Source organism: Paramormyrops kingsleyae, chromosome 3 (genome assembly GCF_048594095.1).
Source record: "Paramormyrops kingsleyae isolate MSU_618 chromosome 3, PKINGS_0.4, whole genome shotgun sequence".
NCBI lineage: Eukaryota > Metazoa > Chordata > Actinopteri > Osteoglossiformes > Mormyridae > Paramormyrops > Paramormyrops kingsleyae.
Window position 1 is genome coordinate 30,096,955 of NC_132799.1, and position 25,233 is coordinate 30,122,187.

Here is a 25,233-nt window from a genome sequence, read left to right on the forward strand (position 1 = left end):
CCTTACAGTGAGAGAGAGACAGGCCTTAGGTACCCATAGACAGACAAGCCCTAGCCTTACAGTGAGAGAGAGACAGCCTCTAGCCTTACAGTGAGAGAGAGACAGGCCTTAGGTATCCATAGACAGACAAGCCCTAGCCTTACAGTGAGAGAGAGACAGGCCTTAGGTATCCATAGACAGACAAGCCCTAGTCTTACAGAGAGAGAGACAGCCTCTAGCCTTACAGTGAGAGAGAGACAGGCCTTAGGTATCCATAGACAGACAAGCCCTAGCCTTACAGTGAGAGAGAGACAGGCCTTAGGTATCCATAGACAGACAAGCCCTAGCCTTACAGTGAGAGAGAGACAGGCCTTAGGTATCCATAGACAGACAAGCCCTAGCCTTACAGTGAGAGAGAGACAGGCCTTAGGTATCCACAGACAGACAAACCCTAGTCTTACAGAGAGAGAGACAGCCTCTAGCCTTACAGTGAGAGAGAGACAGGCCTTAGGTATCCATAGACAGACAAGCCTTAGTCTTACAGAGAGAGAGACAGCCTCTAGCCTTACAGTGAGAGAGAGACAGGCCTTAGGTATCCATAGACAGACAATCCCTAGCCTTCAAGTGAGCAAGAGGCTAGCCCTAGGCATCCACAAAAGTCCCCAGCCTCAAAGAGAAACCAACCCAACGTATTCGCAGACTGGTGGGCCTTAGTCTTACAGAGAGAGAGAGAGAAGTCCTAGCCTTCCAGAAACAGATTCTAGCCTTAAAGAGAGTCCAAGCATTAAGAAAAGAAAGAAAAAAAGAGAGCAAAGGGGCCTGTGTTTATGCACATAGTGGAGGACCACATGCAGCAGGCCACAGATGGCTCCATACGCAGCGTTCCCAGTCTCCAGTGCCCCTCTCATCTCCCAGCAGCCTCCAGGCCTTGATTAGATTCCCCCATGTGCCGAACGAGGCCTCCCAAGGGCCCGGTGACTCACGGCCAGAGGAAGCACCTCAAACACAGGCCTTGCCAGCACAGCCTCCACCACACCAGAGTGCTCCTTCCCAAGGTTTCCTGCCCCCACTCCACCATCATCCTCAGGACTTCCCAAAGCCTCCAGCATGGTAACTTGCCTTCAGGTGAACACTATGAACCCAGAGGCCACGATGCATCATGATGCCCCCACTGGCCACAGATTCTGTGCCTCCTTCCCGCTGTAATATACTCTTGCATAATGTAAGCAATAATCTCCTTTGAATTTAGAGCACGGTTCCATGAGTCCTCTGGTATCTAGTCTTCTAGAATCGAATTTATATCACAATGTACATTAGGCCTGGATGATATTGAGATGATACGGTGTACTGTGGTATTCTGGGGACATCTTTGTGACAATTCCCTGGGGGGTGGGGGAAGGGTGGGAGGTTGGTAGATCCTTTTGGCAAAATTTATCCAAAATACCATACCACAGGAAGGCATGACGGTATGAAAAATAAGATATCGTCAAAGCTTAATGTACATCAAAAAAGTATTTACTCTCCTAATATGCTTTGGTAAGACGATTCCATACTAAACAGAAAGGAACTATATACAGCTTTGTAATTTGTGACCATGCCACAGTTCTAGTGACAAACAGGACACGTCAAAGCCATCCCCAGAGGGTGCCGAGACACTGAATGATGACTCCCCCCACCCATCTTCCTGCTGGGGGCTCAGTCACATGTCAGTGGATGGCCCAGCTGCCCCCACAGCTCACGCCACACACAGCTGACCCCAGTCCCCCGTCCCCCACCCCAGCCGCCGACTACGCAGTTAATTAACAGATCAGATCGTTTATTCATCCAGTCTGTCATTCACCCTTCCTGCCCTGCATCTGACATAAAGTGTGACATCTCGCTCCGACGGGAACGAGTCCGTTTGACCCGAGGAGATGAAGCTGGATTCTAACGAGGGCCTGCCGCCTGCCTTGAATGGCAAACACAAGCTATTAGCGTCCGAAAGAATTCCGGCCTTCTGTCCGAAGGGCTCGCAATATTGAGAAGTAAATTAAATTTGGCAATATATAACTAATACATGTCTAGTCACATGACTTCTGCAACTAGCAGGCCCTTTGAAGTGCCTCCCGGACACACCGGCCTCTATAATCTCCCAACATCAGACACAAGCCTACAACGCCAGGGCCAGGGTTATTAAACAATTACCGCTTTCGTTCCACAATGTGTCTTTGAGAGGCTTGTTTAAATCAGCTAGTGTCCAATGAGCACATCCGTGCCGGGTAACATGGGACCTCTGACAGATCTGCACGTCACGCTCTTTCCTGCGGCCCTTGTTTTGATCAGTGACTTCCTTCGTTCCTGTTCAAAAGCCTGTCGCTGCTGAAATCACTACAAAGAGATACGTGCGAGTGTGGGGCAAAAGAACAGGTGCATTGTGGTAGCAGCCAGAACAGTCCTCCATTGCTATACCTGTGGAGCCCCCCCCCCCCCCGAATTACTTTCTGGAACTTGAGGGCAGACATGCCCCCCGTAAAAGTATCATATGATATAACTCTGATCAGTGTAATGTTTCATGTGAGCACAGTCTCACTCTAATGAGACCACACACTTCCAGCACACTTCAAACACCTCTCCTAGCAAGCAGAATGGGGAACTGTGGTCAGGTGATAAAATGTATAACGTGTGACTGCACATTCCGGACTGCATGTTTATACGCCCAGTCCCTGGATATGAAGAGCCAGCCAATACCTCATCATTCATGAAGTAGATCATCTGGAGCTGTGAGCAGTTAAATTGCTCCTCTCCTGCAGGTTTCCTGTCTCTTCAGGCTTCCCTCTTCCTGCTTCTGGGTCAAAGACCGTGTCAGCGGTTCAGCTAGTTTAAAATGACCAATAACAGCTGAGAATTCTCAAACTGAATGGCTGAACGGCTAGTCTTCTTGTTTTAAATTCCAAAAGAAGTCTTGACAAAGGCATGTAAAAGTAGGTATGAGGCATTTTGTTTTATTGTCTTTCTTGGATCTCTGTTTTTTTTTTTTCGGGGGGGGGAGTGTGGGCATTTGAGGAGGGGTTGCAACAGGGCTACACTACTCTCTAGGACCGGCACTGTAAATAACACACACACAGCTGCAAATATAAAACTAAAGGTGCACCTCTTACAGACACAAGACATGCATACAAGAGAGCGACATGCTGGCCCTGGTGAACTATTCAGCAAGCCATGCTTCAATGAATGCAACAATGAAACAGTAATGCAATTCAGTTCTGGCATCACCGCAAACATACAAACAAACAAACAAACAAACAAGTAAATGGCAGGTGGCAGGTTGAATTAAAAAGAGAAATCTATTCATACCCAAGGCAAAGGACTGAATGTGACAAGAGGTAATACATTTGGCCAAGTTCTTGCACAAGAGAGCCATAGATCTGGACAACAATTGTGCGCATAGCCCATTCATGTCTTCCTGATGCGAAAGACAGCATCAAAAGAGAAGTAAAAAGAATCTTAAATTAAAAATTAAACAGCTATGACAGACAACAATGAATGCAACGTCCCAGAAATTGCATTGGAAGTCTTACAGAATTAGTTAGAAATCCAACACACAAAAGGACAGACACTACATTATCAGTAGGTGTTCTGTCCTACTGTACTGCTGAACTAAACAACAAAAACAGACACAAAAAGCAGCAGCATCTCTTCAAGGCATCATTTAAAAGGAAAAACATTCAAAAGGGTCTCAACAGAAGTATCCGCTGGGGTGTCATAATATTCAAGTCTTGATTTTAGGGGGTTCCAGGTTTGGCACAGTTACTATCCTGTGCTACATAAGAAAAAAGATTAAAAACCTTTTTTGCACACCATCCCCCAGGTCCCCCCCCCCCCCAAAAAAAACCAACAGAGTGCTCCATTGTCAAGGAAACAGACTGGTAATGTGATGGGTGCCAGTTTTAATCCCATAATAAGAGGGCAAGAGAAGAAGAGCAGCCAGTTACAGTATGCCTGAGGAACTAAAGCGTTCCAGCACTGCGGACAAGAAAATGCTGAGGCTGAGACCAAAGCAGGGCCTGAAAAATCACACATTTACATGAATTTATATAGCAGACACTTCATCCAAAGCAATGTGAGGAAAGCTTTGGGTCAGGGAGCAGGATCAACTAGGACCCAGCACCCTTAGAGCAGTCAGTGGTAAAGACTTTGCTCAAGGGTGATGTCACTATTCTACAGTGTGAGGAATTCAAACCCACACACTTCCAGACAGCCCCAGCTCAGGGACCTACACAGCAACCCAGGCAAACGCCACCCAGTCCGTTGTTTATAATGGATGGCAAACGGTAAAGCAATGCTATACACTGTGTGATGGATGAGAGAGAATTCTTAATGTGCCCTGCCCATTCTGGTAAAATGAAGAAGAAAAAAAAGATCAAGCAGCACAAAGTGAGCGCACATGTTAAAACCACGGCTTCAGCGCAACATTAAGCCCAAAAGCACTTTGATTGGACATTAAGGATATTAGAGAGTCCCACCGAGCCAGTCCGATGCAATCAGCAAACGGAAAAGTCTTTCTGTAGATGCAGTCCTCCTTTCCTCCTTACACAAAGACATTCGGTCTTACCCTCCGTCAAGTAGTTCAGCTCACTGTCGTGTAGAGATGTGCAATCATGAGGTAAGTTTAAAAGTGCTACACAGGCTGAAATCACCCCCTGAAAAGGTGCAACTGTTGCTTTACCAATGATGTGAATGACAGCGCGAGATTGAGAAAGTCTTGTCACAAACACTGGAGGCGAGTCCTCACACTTCCTATGTTCCTGATATAGGGACTTTGGAGCTCTCCAAGTGGCACTGGCAAATCTTGTAAGTGATTTAATATGATCCCCTCCCCCCCTTCTAAATGGACTGAGCCGTAGCAACCTCCTGGCTTCAGTGCAACCTGGTGAAGATCGCCTACCCAGGGTGGAGTGAGCCACCTCAGCTTCTCCACGACCAGCCTTGAAAGAACAATGGCAGGGCCATCTAACGAGCTCTCCTCCATTGTGTTTTGCCTCATCGTATCTTCAGGATCAACTGTCCAGATACATTTTAGCAATTTGGTTAGCTTAGCCATGCACAAGGTATAACATGCAACTTAATTACAAGTGGATGCACAAACGCATGCACCGGGCACCTGCCACCAAGCTGCTGCGCTGCCCCATGTTTATATTCGCTATGCGAAAGCACCAGGATGTGCAACAGGCAATGTCCAGGGCATCCGTGAACCAAATACTGTCTGTCTATGGACACAGCTTCAGTTGTTTACATTGAAGGATGGCTAGTGCCATTCTATGCTAAACTGACACAGCTGTGTTATAAAATGGCAGGCTGAGTAGTGGGTGAGTAAGGTCTTTTAATCACTCTTTTAATCTTTTATCATTCTCTCTCTCAGCAGCTCCACAGTCCTGGGTCCATGACACCCCTGCCTAAACAGATGAAACCCAGAAAGAAGCAAAGAAGCAATACGGTGAAAGATAATGGCACAGTGATAATGGATGGTTATTCCCCCCCACCCCCCCCCCTACTGATTTGTTGGAAAAGCAAGTTCTTTGATCCTGGCTCAGTACTATAAATATTATACTGTGAAATCAGTCAGTCATTTCACAGCGCCAGTTTGTGTGCCACATTAGGACACTACTCACCTGAAGTTGCCCGTAACAGAAGGCAAAAGTGAATAAACATTGAGGTGGTTTCTTTTTAAGTGCAAAGAAAAAATTAAGCATGAGATTGAGAAAGCAAAGATTAAAAGAAAAAAAATGGCGGTGGAATTAAATTATTACGTACTTGAAAACTGAAACTGTCCACGGTGCTGAAAAAGAAGGTCCGCTCCAAGTGCCAAAGTCAAATCACCGAGTCACATTTATAATTACGGGCACTTATGTCGTATTTATTTATCCTGTTTAAGTAACAGTATTTTCAGTGTTTACTGTTAAGTTCTCATCCACGCCCTACCAGAGGTTGATAGACCTCACGACTGTACTTTCAAAAGCTGAGAATCTGATCCTTCGTTGAGGTGTAATTAATTGTACACACGGAAACATATGGCTTCGCTCGTCAGCATGCCACGAGAGGGTTTTTATCCCGTTATATCAATTTTAAAATTGAAAATTAAAATTTCACACCCACTTTAAACATCTGCCAGGAGCCGTTAGGAGAGATAGCAGACCTATATCAAAGTGTCAAGGACGCTCTCCTAATGCATTATATGTGCATAAGAGGACGCCGACTTCTAACTGTGTCGGCGACGGGCTTATTTGGGACAAAAAAAACTCGATGCACGGCCCGAATCGCACATAACAATGGCCTCTGGTTTACAAACAGCGCAGGCTCAATAAACGCTGAGACTGGGCTGGAAATCATGACACGGTTTTAATTTTGGAGCACACCAAACCCAAAGGATGCGCAACCAATGCAGGATCCAGCTTTCGGAGACCACGACTGCAGCTGCTGCCGCTACGGATCCACGCCTCTCTTACCACTGTCTTGGGAAATAGTCTTTGGGGAATGATTCCCTTGTAAATATTATGGGAAGTTCACTGTAGCCACCATTCTGAATGGCACTGGGTAACAAACATAATCAAATGAAACGTATGGTACTGACCCGGGCGAACACTGCGCCAAGCAAGAGCTTTTGTCCATGCCTAGAAACAGCAGGTGTTATCATCGGAGTGGGCGGATACATTTAACCCATCGGCGGACTTGCTAAAACACACACAGTTCTTCAAAATATTTCATTCCGAAACGCAGGCGACCCCTTTCCAGACCTATGCGGTTTTAAAATTTAGGCCCTATGCTGCAGGTTCACGTTTCAAAGCGATCTTTCATCGCCGATGAGACATCCATGCATGCTTTGCATGATACTGAGGGGAAAGCGTATTGTCAGGGCGAAAGGAGCGTGTGTATGTGCATACGAGTGATCAGGAATCAGGAACGCATGCCTTCTATTCAATGAGAAAAGCCCTACTGCCGTGACAGAAATAGGAGACGAATATCAGTGCGCTGTCAATTCCTGGGTATAACGTATGGCCCGAAACTCTGTGTCACAGTACGCCCGTCTCCAGCTGCCTCGCTGTCTGTAGTCATAGCCCTCTCTTGCTTCATCAGGAACCTGCATTTACAATTCACGGTGGTCAAAAGAGAAATAAATGATGTACATTCTCTCTGCTAAGCAATCTATCCATTGACTGGATATTTTATAGCATCCATTTTCCACAGGTAGGCGACAATAGAACAGTGAGGTAAAAGGGATTGAAGCGCGTAAAGTCCATTGTGGACTTTGATTTTCACATTCAACATTGAAGCCCTTAAGAAAACATATTAAATGAAATGGTTATACCCCCGTGCTCCATCCACCCCCCACGGCCACCTTCGTACACATAATTAGAAATCACATAGAATCTCAAACCAATGCCGCCCCAAAAACAAAGTGATACTAGGAACAATTCTGATTGACCTTACCTTGATGATTTTCAAGGTTTTCCTCCGGGATGTACATGTTTTTGCTTTCATTTACCATAAATGTGGTCCGGCTTTATCCGTAGGTAAATGAAGGAAGAGGTTGTAAAAGGAGGAGGGGAAGGAGAAAATAAAGGAGAAAAAATAAATCAAAGAAAAAAATAAAAATTAACAGCGGAAATCTTGAGATATCCCTCTTGGCGTTTCAGTTAATATTACCTGATCCCCATTATGGAGTTAAAAAACAGAAATAGACATTCGCTGGAACCCCCTAATAAATCGAACCAGTGCATCCCTCGGTACATCCGGGCCCTATCTAAGAAACATGATACCAGCACCACTTGCTGCTAGCAATAATCAAAATAGTATCAAATCACTCCAAGATGCTTTGAAATGGTTAAAACAAAACCTTTAGAAAGACAGAAAATCGGACGCCGGCACTACCGAATAAGGAAAAGACAGAGGCTCTCGATGCAACAAAAAAAGAAAGATGTATGTATTCCGAAACTGATCTCACAGGGTTAAATCTTCATTTATAAATGATTCCACCAACGGTGTCCAAAAACAGGCGAATTTACGTCGTGCCTCATCGAGGGATCCAAATTATGTCAATTCCAAGCCATAACAGCAAGTAGCGGACTTCTCGATCGCCTTGTAGAGAGCGGTCGCTTGTCTCTCTGCAGTGATACTTGTCTGGTGGAGGGAAGTGAGGGGGGAGTGAGAGAGAGGGGTGACGACCAAGCCCCCTCCCCTGTAGACTCTCTGACTCGTTCCAGATGTTACTGCGCTAGAAAATAGAATAAACCGTCCCTGATTTTCAATCTCGCCACAATGACAGTACAAAATGCGGAGATCTCGCTTCACCGAAGAACGGGCATGGCGGACGAATAGTGAAGACGTTAACCTGCCCTGGATTATCATGTGCGGGTGTTTCTTTTTGTATAAACTGTGATATATCCATTAAATTTCCAGACTACTTTAAACCTAACCAAACTTTTTCCTCCTCGATCCAGAAACTTATTTATGTTAAAACAAAAACACTGCGTGTCTTTTCAAATAACTACATTCCAAGTGCATCGTGCTCCCGAAATGTGGTAGAAATATTTATTTTATTTACAACGTACTGGACCACAAAGCGCTTTGAATTTGGAATGACTCCAACATTAATAGCACAGTTCACGAAGTACTTCGCCATAAATATATATTTAAAGAGTTATAAAACTATACAGAAAACAAAAGATCTTAATATAAATAAATATACTTCTATTCTTCAAAATAAGTATATTTTACTTAATCGTATTTGGTCAAATGTTGAGTAATTAAATTCAAAACGTACGGCGCACCCTCATGCATTGCAGAGTTTAATCATCCATCACGTGGCATTGGTATGGCTTACTAGGTACGCTACTGATGCTTAGGGGCTCTCACTTACTAAATAAACGAAAAACACGTACCGTATCCTTTGGTCTGCTTGCGCGCCTGAATGTGGTTAATCCTACAGCCCGCTTGACGTGATTATCGTTTGAAATAGTACAACATTATTATACGCTTTCGAAAATAAATAAATAAATATAGTGACAGGGCAATTCTGAATAACCATTCAAAGACGTCCAATCCCCCCGACGTCCAAAGTACAGCTCAGTAGTAGGAAAAAAGTTAATTCAGCGTCGAAGCTACAGTTACAGACAGTACGTCCTTTAATTACTTTGATAGATAATATTGCCCAAAAATGATTTGGTGAAATCAGGTGATGATCTAGGAGATCTACCCATCAGTAGTTTTTTCTCCTTCTCTCGTTCTACTCTGGCTCTTTTTAGCTCCTCTGTGTGCCTATAGGAAGCATGCCATTAGCCGATTTACTTCACTTGGCACATCATTCCATTAAAGTTTTTCCCTATAGGGTTTTGGACATCTGCATTATTTAGGAATGATGGAAGACCATATGAAAGGGCTGTCATCACATGTGCCCTGTGCTACAACACAACCTAGTTCCTTCATTAACAGGACAGTGCTAAAAATCAATGGAACTGAGGTGGTGGGGGTGAGGGTTAGGGAACACTAACAGGTTCTCAATTTGATACGAAGAGACATATCCCAAGACCCCAGTTTACTAATATTTAGAAGCTTCTCTACACTTATCTTCTGTGGAATCACTAGTCTGTTTGTGGCTGGTGTCTGAGGCCAGACTATGAGACACATTACTGGGCAGAGAGGATCAAGACGTCCACATCCAGGAGCTCTCCTTAGCAGAGTGCTAAAAGAAAGTAAGGGCATGCATTCAACTTACCCACAATACACTGAAAAAGAATCCTCCCCAGCACTGGTTTTGCACCCATGCAGCCGTATTACCTGTTCAGATTTGGGGTTCCGCTTGAAACAAATGTCTTCTTTGGCTGACTAACCAAAGTCAAAGTAACTAGCACAAACCAATATGGTATATTTTTCATAGAAACATGTTTGTAAAAGCAACCCCTCTTTCTTGTGGGGGAGGGATAAAGAAGACTGTCTAAACCACAGTTTGCCCGGTAAGCTTTTTCATTGGCACCAGAAGTATATGTTCTCTGTGCTTGAAAGTAGCCAAACAAATCAATTTCTGACCAAACTACTTCTCTGTACCACAGTACAAATTGCCCTGTGAAAAAAAACAAGTCACTTGATTTTTTTCGAACTGTGCATGTTCAAAGCATGCAGGATTCCATATCCTTTATATAAACCACTAATATTATACACTTTTACAAAGGACAAATATACACTTTTGAGGGGTCCAAATATATTCTTTTAATATTTAAAGGAAACTTGCGAATTAAATTTACTACTAGTAAATTTAATTTACTAGTAAAATTTACTAGAAATTTACTAGTATTTCAGCACATACTTTCAAAACATTACAGAATAAGAAGTGTATCATTGAACATGTCAAATTGAATAAGACTATTAAACTGCGTTCCCTTGTTAGCACTGTAATCATAAAAAATGGGTTAATCCTGAGCCCGATGTAGCTACTTGCAAAGATAATGCTGCCCCCTGGCGTCTAAAATAAATACTGTAAACGCATCGGGGGGAAAAAATCATCTGCTAGAAGAAATGTAGCTATACATGAAAATGAAAGATCACCTAATGACAACCATTGTCTAGCAGTAATTTCAATGGAGCTAGCTATATCATACAAATTATGTTTTGGTCACCACGTGTTTACTGCATTTAAGTACAATATCGTGCAGCTCTATTTAAAGTACATGAACCAAATGCTTCCAAAGAACGTGTTTTATCTAAAAAAGGTACGCCGCTTGCCGGGAGCCAGGCGTCCAACTAGCTGCCTGCAGCGTCACCTTGATTATCACCAGTTTCTGAATCCGCCTCTCTTGAGTCGATTCACTATCCTGCCTTGTATTCTTCGTGTGTTTAGTAATGCCTGAGTGTTTACAATCACTTTGGTATACCGAAACATGGCTCCTGTCAGAGGAACAGGTTGCTTACCAAAATAGTTAACCGAGATCAGAAGCAAAACCTTACAATTTTTAAGAGATTTTAATACTCACCAAGTGGTGCTGGCTGCCCATACATAGTTTTTTGTTTGCGTTTGGCACTTTGATCGCCACAGATTCGCGTCGGTTTTCAACGCATTTTGTGAGCTAAGAAAGCCGCCTAGCTAAGGTGGCCGCAGTAAACGAGGGACAATGACGGCGAGCACAGCTGGGACCAGCAATTGTTTTACAGCTAAAAGTCTGGACATTAGTCTTGCCGCTTTAAAAAGGCAAGACCCCTATATCAACAACATAGTCGATGTGGCTAGCCAAGTGGCGCTCTATACGTTCAGCAATAAAGCAAATGAATGGGTAAGATCGATAATCACGCCATTATTTTGCCAACGGCCGAACGGTGGATCGTGAATGGCTTTCAATAAATACTTCAGGTGTCTGTCCGGGATTGTGTAGAAATTATCAGGCGGTCGTTAATGCCTACCACGCGGTCACTTCTTTTGTTCGTTGTATTTAGTCTTAAGAGTTGTTTCCTGTAAGAAAAGTATCGACATTTGTGAATAAGTAATACTAGAAACTATGTATAAAATAGTATGAATTTTTGTTCGCTTGTTTTTGTGTCTCTTGGTCATGTTTTTGAGATGGAATACTATCGGATTAAATCTATAGTTAACATAAAATTCGTAGTTAAATTAATAGTTAACATAGTTATAAGCTTACTAGGATATATAACGTAAGTAACGTTTTAACACATGGGAATTTACAGGATGGCCTTAGCCAGAAAGTTTGCATGACATTGGAACATTGCATTGTAATCTAGTTATCAAAATCTATATTTAGGGGGAAAAATCAGCTTGTTTTATATTATAGGTTATTAAATGAATACATAAGGTGATACACCTGCGGGGGTATATTTCTTGGCTGTTGAGTTTGTTTGCCCCTGCATTTCTGGTCTGCACTGTGTCATTTGTCTACAGACAACAAGCGTTTACACAGTGCACTAGAAGGGGTAGTGTATAATTCTTGCCAATTGACTCATCTACCAGGAAACAGACCTATGATGTGCTAACGGAGGGACATAAATTAGGTAGCAGCATGTGCACAGCGGCGACCTTTTATTAAAGGAAGGAAGGTTCGAGGGCTGACGTTATACCAGTAAGAGGTTGAATGTCACACAAATGTCACCCTGTTCTCCGTCTTGCAGGAGAAAACGGATGTGGAGGGAACCCTGTTTGTGTACACCAGGTAAAGGGAACCTGGGAGGGCCTGCTTTTTATCAGCTGTTTGACACAACTCAGTGTGTGTGCCATTTATAGCCTGCCTATCAGTGTGGTCATGTGACTGGGCTGATTACAGCTGTTTGGATACCTACTTATGGGGCAGTTCTCAAAAAAAGTAAATTCACCGTACAGATTTAAGCCTATTTTAATGTATTTAAAGGTTTAGAAATGGTACTAAAACTTGTTTTGTAATCCCTGAGTTGAAATGGTCCCTTGTGATCTTTTTCTGGTAGGTTAGCATCCCCCAGACACGGCTTCACCATAATGAACCGCCTCAGCATGGATAACCTGACAGAACCGATAACTAAGGATTTGGACTTCCAGCTGCAGGACCCCTTTCTGCTCTACAGAAACGCTCGATGTAAGTGCTTGTGTGGGATGTCAGCTGGGCTTTAAGTTTTCAGGCGTATGACAGAGAGTCTGCTTTTTAATCTAGCAATCAGGATAATCGGACCTTGCATCAGTGGAAGGTAAACAAGGCATAAAGAATTTGTGGGGGATGTAATGTCGTCCTGACAGTTCTCCTCCACTTGATTCTTTATTTTGATGCTGTAATTTCTCTTAACGCTCACAGCCATACATAGATAAATACAACAGAACAATAAAGATGTGGCAGCCACAGTTTGCATCTTAGCTGGCCAGGAATTTTAACTCTGGCATCATCAAGCGCTTAATTTAATACATTCAATTTAGACCTGTGCACAGGCTTGGAGAGAGAGGGGCCGGCTGTTTCTGCACTCAGGGGTCTACAGCTCCTTTTATGGTGGCGAGGTATGTCAGTGGCTGTGGGCCCAAGTTTGTCTGCGTTTGTACCGGTTAACTCCGCCGCTGTGCTGCCAGCATCAGGGGACCCAGCCAGCCAGGCCGGATAAGATAAACCCCTCCCCTCATCAAGCCCGAGACATATGCAAACCTCCACACACAAACACACACACACACACACACACAGAGTCTTTCTGGCCAGAGATGGCATGTGGGACCAGAATGAGCCTACACACAAAAAAAGGAAGAAAAAAAAACAAAAACCACTGGAGAAGATTTTAAGTGCCTGGCTGCCTGTGTTCAAATTAGCCACGAAGAAAAGCTCTTTTCCCGTGTGAACGCTGGGGAAACTTCGGTGGTGCTGTGACTGTATGCAGGGATCTACAGGTCAGGCAAGCAGCCATCTTCAAAAATCTTCAGAATTACAGAGTTTATTCTTGGAAAATTTAGCTTTAGAAAAGTTCTCGCACTGCTAATTTTTATGAGTACTGTTTTCACTCTATGAAGGCATCTAAATTTAAAAACTTTATAGACATCCATATTCTTTAACGAGGAACAAACAGCAGAATGATATTTACAGTTTTTAACAATGAGAATCATAACATCTGGGCTGTGTCCATATAGTCAGAGAAACCAACAACTGTAAACACTGTTGAAAAACAAGACCTGTGTGTTCATTCGCAAGCTGCCACCACAAACAGCACAGCAACATAGAAAACAAGCGTTTTCCCAGAGGCAGATCTCAGAAGACAACAAATTCACAAATCAAGCAAAAGCAGATTAGGTCATCTTTCCCCACATGAGCAAAGCACAAACCACACAGGATGGTTTAAAATAGCTGGGGATTGACGTGTGCCGGCCAGCGCCAGGCGATTGCGAGTCCTCCTTACCTCCGGGCCGCACATATGTGCATTCAAGTTGGGTCTCCGAAATGAGCTTCCCTCTGAATTTCACATCGGGCTCCTCTTCCAGGCGCTCGTGCTTCTGCTTGCGGTGAAACAACCGGTGGAACATGGTCTTCTGGAAGACCCTTAAGGTGGCCTGCTTTGCTGAAAGGAGAGCAGGAGGCTAGGGCTGCCCACTCTTACCACCTGTGGCCTCCCAAATTGAGCAGAGGTACTCCTCCTCCTGGTCGATGTGCCGGAGGTGTTCCCCTCCTAGGCGGTGCGTTTCTGGACAGGGACAGCTCTGGGCCTTGGGGCCTAGATGAGTGCAGAGTGGCTGCCCTCAAATGTCCCTCCTGTTGCCCACTTCAGACTAGTATGCTGGGCTGCCCACTTTTTCCCCTTAGCCAATCCTCCTTTTGCCCTCTTTATTTCTGTCGTCCCTCTCTCCTTTGGCCACTATCTCTTTCTCGTTATCTCACACTGGAAGCGAGAGTCCGGTGGAGGTGAGAGGAAATGTTCGCTGCGACTGTCAGCAGGGCTCTTGACTTAGTCATGCAGAGCATTCGTTTCCAGCTCCCCCCCCATTCTCCTCTCTCTCCTGCTTCTCTCTCTCTCTTCTCTCTCTTTCTCCCTTCCCGGACACCAAGTCTGTCTCTCCCACAGCCCCCTGAACCCCATTTCCTCCCTCTGTTCCCCTCTATCCCACTAGACCACCGGTCTTATCCAGCGATTGGCCTCTAAACTCTCCTTAACTGGTTCACAAGTGCTCATAAATACCCCATAAAACCTCATCAGCTATCTTCCCTTCAGGATAAGCTGAGGCAAAACTGTTTATCCACGCGATACATTAAACATCAGTGTAATAGCTAAAAAATGTGAAACATAAATACGTTTGCATCCCGACGTGGCCTTGCACGTTGTTTTTGCATATTCATCTGTTTAGAGATTTATTTCACTGTTTTGGTGGGCGTGACAGTAATTTCGGAAGCATTTAATTTACAAACATCGATGTAAGCTTGAAGTTACGGCTTACTGACGTGTTATTTTCGTGGTTTTTAAATCTCGCTGCTTCTGTTCATGGTGACCCACTTCCTGAAGGTACTGTGTTATTTCTTTGGCATCTGAGACTCTGTGGCACCCTGTGTAAAAATGTAGACAGAAATTTAGACAGTTATCCATCAACCTGCCCCGCTATCCACAAAAAAAGCAGAGAGGGATATGGTTTTACTCTGACCCTTCACTCAGATGAAGTATATGGCAGCTTCCATCTTCGTTTTCATGATGTTGATTCATGCTGCACATACCCCCCAACCCCTGCCTTTCATGGGGAGGCGGGTCACATGACCTTGGAGGCACACAGCTCCCAGTAAGCACGCTGCAGACTGATCCTAACCCACCCTGTCAATCATTAAACTCTTGAGGATGGTTGGTTTTCCTACACCAACTTATCTGCTGCCTGTCTTACTCAGTCCATTGTTTACGTCACCTAAGCTAGTTCATAGTTTCATTCCTCAGAGTAATAAAATAAACAAAGTGAATTGTTACAGCAAGTATTGTTATTATAAAGGATTTTAAAGCCTGTGAAATGTCAGTAAGCCTGCAACCTCTGTCTGTACGCTTCCAGCCTGCCTTTAATCTAACCTTTGTGTCCATTCTCTTGGCTTCAGGGTCCATCTATGGCATCTGGTTCTATGACAAAGAGGACTGCCAGCGAATAGCAGAGCTCATGAAGAAGTAGGTCCCCTCCTTGGCAAATAAAATGGTGCAGCTAAGTCTGATCAGCACAGACAAGATCTTTACTCAATGCCACCTATAACCCCCAAGGACTAACGTGACGTTTACAGAATGGTAGCCTGCGCTACTCAAAATGTAGATCCATGTGGTCTTGCTACCCATTATTGTGTTACAGTACTCAATCACACCTCTAACGACTAGGGTAGCGGGCAGACTGTCCATCTTAGTAAGATTGTGAAAATCTGACTCTGGTTCATACTGCACACTGGTAATCGCTTCCTGCCAACACTTAAAGGGCACATGGCAGTGGGAGTATGGTGTTTCCAGTAACGCCTCTCTTCTGTCCCTTGCTCTAGTCTGACGCAGCAGGAGCAGCTCCTGGCACAGCAGGGGGAGGGAGCTTCTCCGGGGTCTTTTCCTGCCAGGGATGGCAAAGGAGTTGACATTCTGCAAATGCTGACCAAAGCCAGAGTCGAGTACGATAAGGTATGGGCGCTGGCTCACAAACGTGCCACTAGGTGGCACTGACGTATAAATGGAGCAGCAGTCATGTAGAGCTAGGTGATTTTCATGATGGTTGAATAAAGATTTAACACACTAACATGCATATTGTCAATCATGGTTTTACATTATACATTCTTTATAAATAATGTAGCAATATACTATTATATACATACCAAGTGCTTTGGTTTGACTCTTGCGAAAGGCACAGCATAAAAAAAATTAATTTAAATATTAGTAAAGGCTACAGTTTTTTTGTCAACCAATATGAAAAAAGTCTATGTTGTCCCAATAAATGCTACAGCCCCACTGAGCTGAGCAGTGCACCCAATCAGTTGTACAGAAGCACTGAAATATTATCCCTGTAACTAAATTCCACTTCATGTGGAACTGGTTCAGAAGTTTCAAAGCTAAGCAAAATGTGATGGGTCAAGTTTGTGCAAAGTCCAGTTTATTCCACTTTATTCCAGTGCCCAATGGTATGTGTGAAACCCCGTGACTGAAATACTAGGGGAAAGTATTTGAAATCGTAGCTTAAGAAACATTGAGAATTTTTTGTCATATCAGCTTAGGGACTGGTGCAGAAAATGCCATATTTGGTTAATATCAGCTTCTGCTAAAGTTTGAAAAGCTTCACTCTTCCATGACTTCTCCCTTGTTCCACTTACATAAGAGACACTTTCATTTCAAGTCAGGCACACGTCAGTGCTGTAGATTTTTACTGAAGCAGTCCTAGATGAGGTCAGAGCATGATCCTGGGCCTGCACCCAGGTGTCTTGTGGTTGTACACCCCCTAATGTGATACACCACCTGTCTGTGACCTTTTGCTTGTTTCCCCCATTCATTGTGCAGTGCCGTCTTAGTGTCTCCCCCACCCCACTCTGTCCCCTTCCTCAGGGAAAGCCAGCTTCAGAGCCCAAGGAAATAACCAGCAGCAGCGTGATCCATGACAACCCCAACCTGATTAAACCCATCCCAGTCAAGCCCCTGGAAAGGCACACTCCCAGCCACCAACAGCCCCCCCAGGTACCAATACTATTCCTCCCCCCCGGCGATTCCTTACCACTGTACCAATTTCCGCACCCCTTTTATTCAAGTGCTTAAGGGATGGGCCTTTCTGGTACTCTCTACGTCAGTTTGACCAAAGCTATGCTAGCCGTTTGGTGGGGGCGGATTCCCGGGCAGCTCATTAGTGAGGCAAGATTGCAAACGTCCAGCAGCGGGAATGCTAATAAGCTTAGCATCAGCCCACCTTTTAACTAGGAGGCACCCGTTCACTGAAATCATCCGGCAGGTTCAGGAACCACTGAGGTTTACTGCTGTGCTCAGGAGGTTCCCTAATGCTGAGGGTCCTGAATTTATGCCAGAGTTGCATTTTCAACATGCACACAAATTTCCAGATATTTTATACCCTCTCAATGAAAAATTATGTTACTTTAATAATTTCTTGAACTTGTGTAAAATGTGCTAACCTACAGTATACATAAATGGTGTCCCTTAATGTGTAATGCTCAGTCAAGCAGCCCAAAAGATGGTGGAGTGGGGTGAGTCCTTAATTTCTGTGGGTTTTATTATTGAGAGAAGGTCTGGTTGACAGCTCCTCCCGTGTCTCCTGCCCCACCATTTCCAGGACACTGACACAAAACCCAAACATCATTTACTGGCTGCCCTTTTCGGGGCGCCCTCCAGGCCTGAAGATTTGCCCCCACCAACAACATCAGGACTCTGCGGAGGGCGCCCTCCAGTGGCTCGTTCCCTGTCCTACGAGGAGCCTGGCCAGAAAGGCGGCATTAAGCCGGCGCCATCGACCCCGGCCCAGCCCTGTGCGGCTATTCAGAAGCTGATGGCGACGCAGCGTGGCCCAGGGGAGCTGCTGCAGCCTGTCTCCGAGTCACCAGAAAACCGGCTGTGTGAGAACGGCGGGGCAGGACCTACCCACTGCCGGCCCGCAGACCCCCTGCAGAGACTTTTCCCAGACCCCTCTGCCTCCTGCTGCCCCCATGGAGCCCATGCCCAGCCAGCACCAGTCCTCCACTGCCTCCAGCCACCCCCAGCCCCGGCTCAGCCCCAAACCCAGGCTGACCTTGCCCAGCCACTGTTCTTCAGCCCCGGCAAGCCCTCACAGGTCTCCCCCCACGAGTTGCTGCAGCGTCTTCAGCTGGTGCAGCAGGAGCAGAGTCAGGCTGCCGAGCCCCCCCGACCCCCCCTTGCACCGCGCTTCCAGGAACCGTCCACCTGGGTCGATAGGGCAGCCCCTGCACCCGCCCCTCCTGCCTCCGCACCACCTGTCACTCACAAGCCCAACCCACTTTTCCAGGTAACTTATTTAGTATCTTAGTGCCTTCTTTACCATTCTCTATTAATAAAGATATAATTTTGATTTTCCCATCCAAAGTGGTTCGCTTATCACTGCTCCCCATTCAGTGAAGCAGTTTAGCTTAAAAGCCTAAAGCCATGTTACAGTAAGGGGTCAAGCTACGCTCCTTCACACCTAATACGCAGTGTGCGTTCCTGGAGACTACATCTATCCCACAAGACGTGCATATAAAGACATGTATCTTCGGCCTACTCCAGGTGATCTCCCCCCAGCGTATTCCCGCCACCGTGGCTCCCACCCAGTTGCTGTCGCCCATGGCCTTCTCCCAGACCAAGCCCTCCAAGCCTGTCACTGACCCGTGCCCCCCCTCCACCTCACTGATTCCCTCTCACACTCTGACTCGGAGTCAGCTCCAGGCCACACTTCTGCATCTCATCCAGGTGGGTCTCCAATGCTTTGGATACCCTTTATAAAATAAATATGTATTTAAAAATGTAGCAATGAGGTTGTGTTAGGTTCCCAAGATGCTGACAGGCTATTGGTCAACAGAAGGCTGACTTTCACTTTTTCCCATTTCCAGAATGACGTTGCCTTCCTGGACACCATCTATGAGTCTTATGTTGCCACGGTCACACAAGATACAGCCGCAAAAAACTTCTGAATGGGGGAACTGAGGATGGACACCAATGCCACCATTTGTAGCCACTTTGTTTCAGTAATTTGACCGAAACTTCTTTAGCTGTCCACGTTTAATTTAAAATTTTAAAGTTGCGATTTGATTTTACAGTTCTATTATTATCATGAATAAGCAGCAAGACATTTTATACAAGATGCATGTAACCTGGTCTGCCATTTTAACGTGCTTGTATATAGTGTGTCCCTGCCATAATGAAGTGGTACCCCAGCCTTAAAAAGACTTTCTCATTAACAACAACTAGCCTGGGGCCCCCTGGGGGGTATTCCACAAAGCAGGATTTTTTTTTCATTAGCTAGATAACTTAAGCCAAATGTAAGGATTGTCCAATAAGAATGTTACTTAGCTCTCCTCTTACTGGACGATTTTCACATTTGGCTTTAGTTATCCAGCTACCTGGGATACTTTGTGGAATACCCCCCAGGTCTCTACAGCACACAGGGAAAACACCTCAGATTCAAGCCAACTCTGTTCCAGAAACCTCATTCTGCTTCCTAAGACTCATAAACAATGGAAAATATTTTATTTTACAAAACACAAAATAGATATTTTTCTATTGTGCCGTGATGTGTTCTTCCTAAGCAGGTAAAATCCTATTTTACATTTTTCTGTATAGGGAAAAAAAGCCCATTCTTACAAAATCTTTATCGCTTGAGTCTTATATCCAGAGTTTCAGTTTTACTCATTTATTTTAAATGGATAAATCAATAAATAAATAAAGTGTTTTGTTTTGACCATCTTAAAATGAGTGTATTCAGGTGGGAGGTGGGAACAATATTCTTCTTGAAAAATAACCTTGTTTGAACATGCCTTTAAGTACCATAAATGGTAATAATACAAATTAAAATCACTTGAATGAACTATGTAAAAATAATATGTGATGATAATTCAGTTAATCATTTACTCTATTTAGCTAAAGAAACACCGTCTACAGTCAAGCAGTTTTGAGTTCAGTTTGGTGGGGGTAAAACCCATTTGGATATATAATAGCTGAACATAAATATAGCTTTGGACAACTTGCACGAAGACTACAGCAAACAAATCGGGAAGATTATTTCAGACAAGAGATTTGTTTCTTTGAAACACAAACACCAGTATAGAACACAGTTCCTCACTAGTCTCCTAATATGGAAATCAAGTTGCTTTTTTTAATCAATAGTCAGTGTCAAACTACGGATGAACAAACATTCATCTCCCAAAGTGAAAATCAATTTTATGGAGTCTGTGTAACCACATAACAACAGGAGGCCCAGGTCAATAAGTGGCGGTGTAAAAGCCTTTTAGTGCTATAACGTAATCTGGCGTTTGACTCTGTTAGCGCTGTTTAATTATTAACATTGAAATGCTCCCCTCTCCTGAGGCTGCTCTCATTCTGCTGATTATTAATCATGTGACACTAATGACCCATCACCACAGAGACCACAGGGCCATGGGATAGTACTCACACTCCTTCCATCTTCATTACTGAAAACACTGTTCGGATGAATGAGCTGTAATTTTGAATCACTGTTTCCAAGGGATATTGAAAAACAATTACCCACATATAAATTTTTGTATTTGTTTTTCTGGTATTGGAAGAAAAAAAAAACAAAATTCCCATTAGCTGCATTCCTAAAAAAGGAAAATCTTCATAGGAAATGACAAACAATGGAAAATGGCAGGCAGCTTTGCTCCCTGAGGAGCAGAAGCTGCAGAACTTGCCCCTGCGCTCACAGCAGAGTTGCTCACTGGGCACTGGCACATGCGTTTAGCCAGCAGCTACATGGCTCTTATCAGCTGATCATTCCTGATGGGCACAGGGCCTGCTAGCACCTCACTGACGGTCCTGCTTCAGGTGAGACCGCTGGCCTCACACCTGAAAACAATAGAGGACTAGCCAAAAAGAAGTGCAGAGGGAAATGGCTAGCACCATTTTAAACTATGATGGGAACAGTTATCATTTAGGCTTTGCACTCTCAGAGATCTGAGCAGTTCCAATTAATATATGCTAAATTATACGCTACACTTAAAACTATCTTCATTTATACAAAAGGGCTCATTAGCCATTGCGTGATTCGTGCAGCACAACAGAAGTTTGTTTATATTTCTTCTACCAAGGCCATTTTCCCTTCCTATTTCCAGCACAATCTCCACTGCTATCTCTACACAAAACCCCTCCCAAAAACCTCTTCTCTCCCCACTCTTCTCTCTGTAGATAAGGGAACAGATTTCATTCAGTTCTAGCTCACTGCAGGTAAAACCCCAAAACATCATCAAAACTGTTAGGTTTTGCATCATTGATATGGAACATGAAGTACAGTTACTGCTGCAGAGTCTACCATGTGCAGCATGTTATATAAGCCTAGCCTAAAACATTGACTACTAGGGAAGTACCAATGCGGTACTGTGTTCGGAGACTGAGTCCAAGGAGTGTGCAGTGATTGTCTTTCTGACATAGAAGCATTTACCTGGCTGCAGAGTGACCCTACGAGCCTAAGAGGGACTTTCCTGCCAGACTGTACATGTGACCACCCTATACCAGGCCAGGTCAGCCACAGGCAATCATGAGGAAAAGCAGGAGAATCAGGGTTTACAGAAGCTGAGGGAAGGGGGGTGTTTTGCAGAGGGGGGCTTTGCTACTGTTCGTCTATGAGAACGCAGAAATTTGAGACTTCCTGGCAGCACTAGATTAGGGAAAACTGCAAAACAGGAAGAGGTGTGTACTCTTTCAAGGATTCAGGGACTCTATGCCTTCAATATGTGAATTTGAAAGTTTATATAGTGTTTTCAATCACTATTAAAGAGTATTTCCATTGTTTTTACGTGTTACTTTCTTGCTCTGTCCTGCAATAAATATTCCGTACAGTGACTCTTGCCACTATTTATTCACTGTTCACATTCCCACTGGAAGAATGAAGTGTGGGAATGGTGGTCATGTGTCTGTCGGACGTAGCGAGTCTGGTGCACCACAGGGCAGTTTCTGTGCATGTAGATGTGTGTCTGTGTGTGTGTGAGTGTGTGTATACATACATACATACATACATATATTTATATATATTATATAAAATGTTTGGCATGTGCAAGACGGGAGTTCGCCCTGTAAGGGACCCCACTGCACCTCTCAGTGTGTTTATATAGTAAGCCTCTGAAGCTATTGCTTCCCTCATGCTGATAGGATAGATAGAAGTCTGTCTCCAGAAATCACAATAATCTGCTTTGATATAGCAGTTCCCTCCACCACCTCCCCCCCCCACACACAAACACACACCCCACCCCCATGTCTAACTGCTACTTTCCCCTGCCCCTTTACATGCCCTCTCTCTTTCCCACTGCCTCTCTCTCTCCTACCATTAGTCCCACCTCTGAAAACCCCGGAGAGAAGCAGGCAGAGGGAGGGTTTAATCCAAGTGGATTAGGCTGTAAACTGGGTGATGGAAAAGGCGGTGCAGTGCTGCCGAAGCCCAATGGCTGCTTCCTGCCTCCCTGGGACCGTCTCTCTTAGCTCCAAGACGCGGTGTCCCTCGCTGGACAGGGAATAAACCAGGTCAGCTCGCTCCAAGAAGCTCTTGGGAGTCACACAAGACGAAGACGACAGGGAACCATAGAAACATATACTGGCTTTTTTATACAGCCGTTATTTCATTGTTTTTTTTTTTTTTTTACTTTCACTTGGTTGCACGGTGCTGACCCTTTGTGACACAGCTGGGTTTGCTCCTGCCCCTCATCGGGGACCACGGTGACTCCCTGATCAAGCGTAGAATCTGGAACTGGTTGGCCCATCGGAAGATGACCAGGAGAGGGTGCCAGGCCCAACGGCAGCTGCTGCAGGAGGTGTAAAACGAAGAGACACACCGAGGCTCAGTTTGTCCCAGTCAAGGACGAGGTGTGGAACCTTTGGGCCCGGGGCATGGAGCTTCTGAGATAGCGGGACGGCCATGAGCGATGAACAAGCGCAACGGGACCTCTTTGATTCACTCAGAGTCCATGAATAGCCCCCTGTCCAACCTTATGATCTCTTAGCACTTCTTTACTGAAGCTTTACTTGGACTGAGCTTTGTCCAGCACCCACAGTGCACCGGCACATGTGTTTGTGCACCGACACGCACTGACACGCAACGAGATGCGACGCCCAGGTGGCCCGTACGCAAAGTCGGCGCAGATGGCCCAGCGAATAGCTCTGTGCATTATCTGCTCCAGCTGGCTCTGGTTCCCCACAGAAGCAGAGAAGTTGCTGCTCCCACTGGAGACGTAAGTGGACCGTCGCCATTCCCAGCAAACCTTCGGTCCCTTTCAGTGTGTTGTCAATCTGTAAGACCAGGTGTGCAAAGAAGGTATCTTCTTCTTTGCTAGTTAGCTAGGGTACACATCTGACAGTACACTATGGAAATACGTAATTGAAACAAAAACACAGTTAAGCTTAAAAAAAAACTTAAAACATTATTAGTCTTGAAGAGGGAAGTAAGCTCCAGTGGTGGGAATATACCCTTCCACTGTGCCAGCTGTCTTACCCAAAGTTCTAGAAAGTTCCGAATGTGAACAGTGCAGCGTGAAGGAATAGTAATGATAGTGGGATTGCCTCTGCCTAGGGCAGTTCATTAACATGCCACTTTGTGATGGCTTAGCTTGCAGCTAACCTGGATACCCAGTTCTACTCTGTGAGAGAACACCATCTTTCTCTTTGAACATCCTGGCGTTTAACAGAACAAGTGTGGTGTATTTAATGTGAAAAGAGTTCACCCTTAATGAGGTACAGCTCCTTGCTGTGAAGAATTTAGCAGATAATTTATTAGCTTTGTTGGTCTTATACATTAGCAAAATTCTAGGAAAAAAAATTTGGGATAGTAAAAGAAATTTATCTACTAGATTCAGAAGAACGAAAAATATAAGATTCTTCAAATACCATTAATCAAATCTGGTATCTTTTCATAACCCATTTTAAAGCATGATCCTGTTCTCCTTCCTCCCCCGTTTGAACGTGAAGCCCTCACTTGTCAGGAAAGAAATTAAAAAACAACAAAAGACACTCCTAAAAACGCTGACACAATCCGGAGATTAATTGTGCTCAGGTCTGTGCTTGCAAATGCTGATGCAACCCAGAGATTAACAGCAGTCCTGTTGGCCTTTGCTGGCCCGAAGTCCGATACCCAGCAGATACAGAACAGGGTGACAATGTGAATCTGCAAATGAAGATTTGATTCACTTTCAGTAGAGATATAGTTTTGCTCCTAAAAAAAATTCCCCAGGGATTATGAGGTTAACAATAAACAAAGCAGCAATCAACCCCATGGCAGGGGGTAGAAGAACCCTTCAAAGAATGTGATAGGGGAGCAGCATACCCACTTTGTCCAGCCCACCCAAGTTTTAACCCATGACCTCAAACATTCTGCATTTGGGAACAGAGCCACACAGTTAAAAGTATGGTCTTTGTGGATTTAAAAACCTAATGAGGGACTTAATTTCAGTGTTTTGCCACGTAGAAGAGCTGTATCCATCACATCCAGTTTAAGTAAGCTTCCCACCTAATTCCCCCTAAAGCCGATAAGTGTCTTCAAAGATACAAATGATTCCCACAATTACACAATGCAGTCGTGCTGCTGTTATCACAGTCTCCAGGGGTGCTGTGGTTGGTACCTGACAGCAAATTAGCGGTTTACGTGTGCAACACAAATGCAACGGTCCTTCTGTCGGACCACAGGCAGCCTCTAAGGCCGGGGTTCCCAGGCAGTCAAAGCAGTGCGGTGGTTGACCCTAGATTTCATGGGATCAGTGCGTTACAGGAGTTATGACCCAGGGGCAGATGGCTAGCAGAAACTGCTCTCCACGTCGTTTACCTTCAGACACAGACAAACACTACCGCCTGCTCTGCATAGGTATATTGTCCCCACTGTTCTCTGTATTGTACTTCCTATTACAACAGGACAACTGTTGACTTGAGTTTTCTAGACATAATTAATCATCTTGTATTTTCCCCTGCTATGAACAAAGCTTTCTGACATAAAAATTTATAGTGTTTGCTCTGCAGCCATGTTTATGTCAGATTTTTGCCGCCTGGGGAAGGTGGCTCACGTTTGCTTTGATTTTCATAGGATCTCCTTTTGTGGGTTGCAGAATCTTTGTGTGAAGGTAGGAGGATTTCATCCTTCCTGCCTTCACTTTAGTA

At 44.6% G+C, this 25,233-nt stretch overlaps 3 protein-coding genes across 6 annotated transcripts in view; 2 read left to right on the top strand and 1 right to left on the bottom strand.

The window, feature by feature from the left end:
- The window catches only part of cacna1c (calcium channel, voltage-dependent, L type, alpha 1C subunit), a 200,912-nt gene that overhangs the window by 171,709 nt on the left and 3,970 nt on the right, over positions 1 to 25,233 (bottom strand). For 2 of the 3 annotated variants that reach the window (XM_072710108.1, XM_072710107.1), the window contains exon 1: positions 7,444 to 8,143. In XM_072710108.1, the coding sequence (XP_072566209.1) occupies positions 7,444 to 7,501 (58 nt within the window). In that variant the 5' untranslated portion in view covers positions 7,502 to 8,143. Of the gene's footprint in view, positions 1 to 7,443; positions 8,144 to 13,851; positions 14,011 to 14,885; positions 16,001 to 25,233 lie in introns of those variants that run through there. The other variant, XM_072710105.1, reaches the window with a different exon arrangement.
- Positions 10,804 to 19,839, top strand: dcp1b (decapping mRNA 1B). The gene is made up of 9 exons (XM_023810352.2): positions 10,804 to 11,276; positions 12,124 to 12,164; positions 12,433 to 12,560; positions 15,516 to 15,582; positions 15,939 to 16,068; positions 16,981 to 17,109; positions 17,714 to 18,400; positions 18,658 to 18,840; positions 18,981 to 19,839. The coding sequence occupies exons 1-9, from the start codon at positions 11,118 to 11,120 to the stop codon at positions 19,059 to 19,061; spliced, it is 1,605 nt and encodes a 534-aa protein (XP_023666120.2). The 5' UTR covers positions 10,804 to 11,117; the 3' UTR covers positions 19,062 to 19,839.
- The window catches only part of cacna2d4a (calcium channel, voltage-dependent, alpha 2/delta subunit 4a), a 77,200-nt gene continuing 74,846 nt past the window's right edge, over positions 22,880 to 25,233 (top strand). For both annotated transcript variants that reach the window (XM_072710110.1, XM_072710111.1), the window contains exon 1: positions 22,880 to 23,321. In XM_072710110.1, the coding sequence (XP_072566211.1) occupies positions 23,194 to 23,321 (128 nt within the window). In that variant the 5' untranslated portion in view covers positions 22,880 to 23,193. The remainder of the gene's footprint in view (positions 23,322 to 25,233) is intronic.

Coding starts and splice junctions, on each gene's coding strand:
- dcp1b (XM_023810352.2), top strand. CDS start 11,118: ATGACGGCGAGCACAGCTGGGACCAGCAATTGTTTTACAGCTAAAAGT. Junction 16,069..16,980: donor CCAGAGTCGAGTACGATAAG/GTATGGGCGCTG, acceptor CCCCTTCCTCAG/GGAAAGCCAGCTTCAGAGCC. Junction 18,841..18,980: donor CACTTCTGCATCTCATCCAG/GTGGGTCTCCAA, acceptor TCCCATTTCCAG/AATGACGTTGCCTTCCTGGA.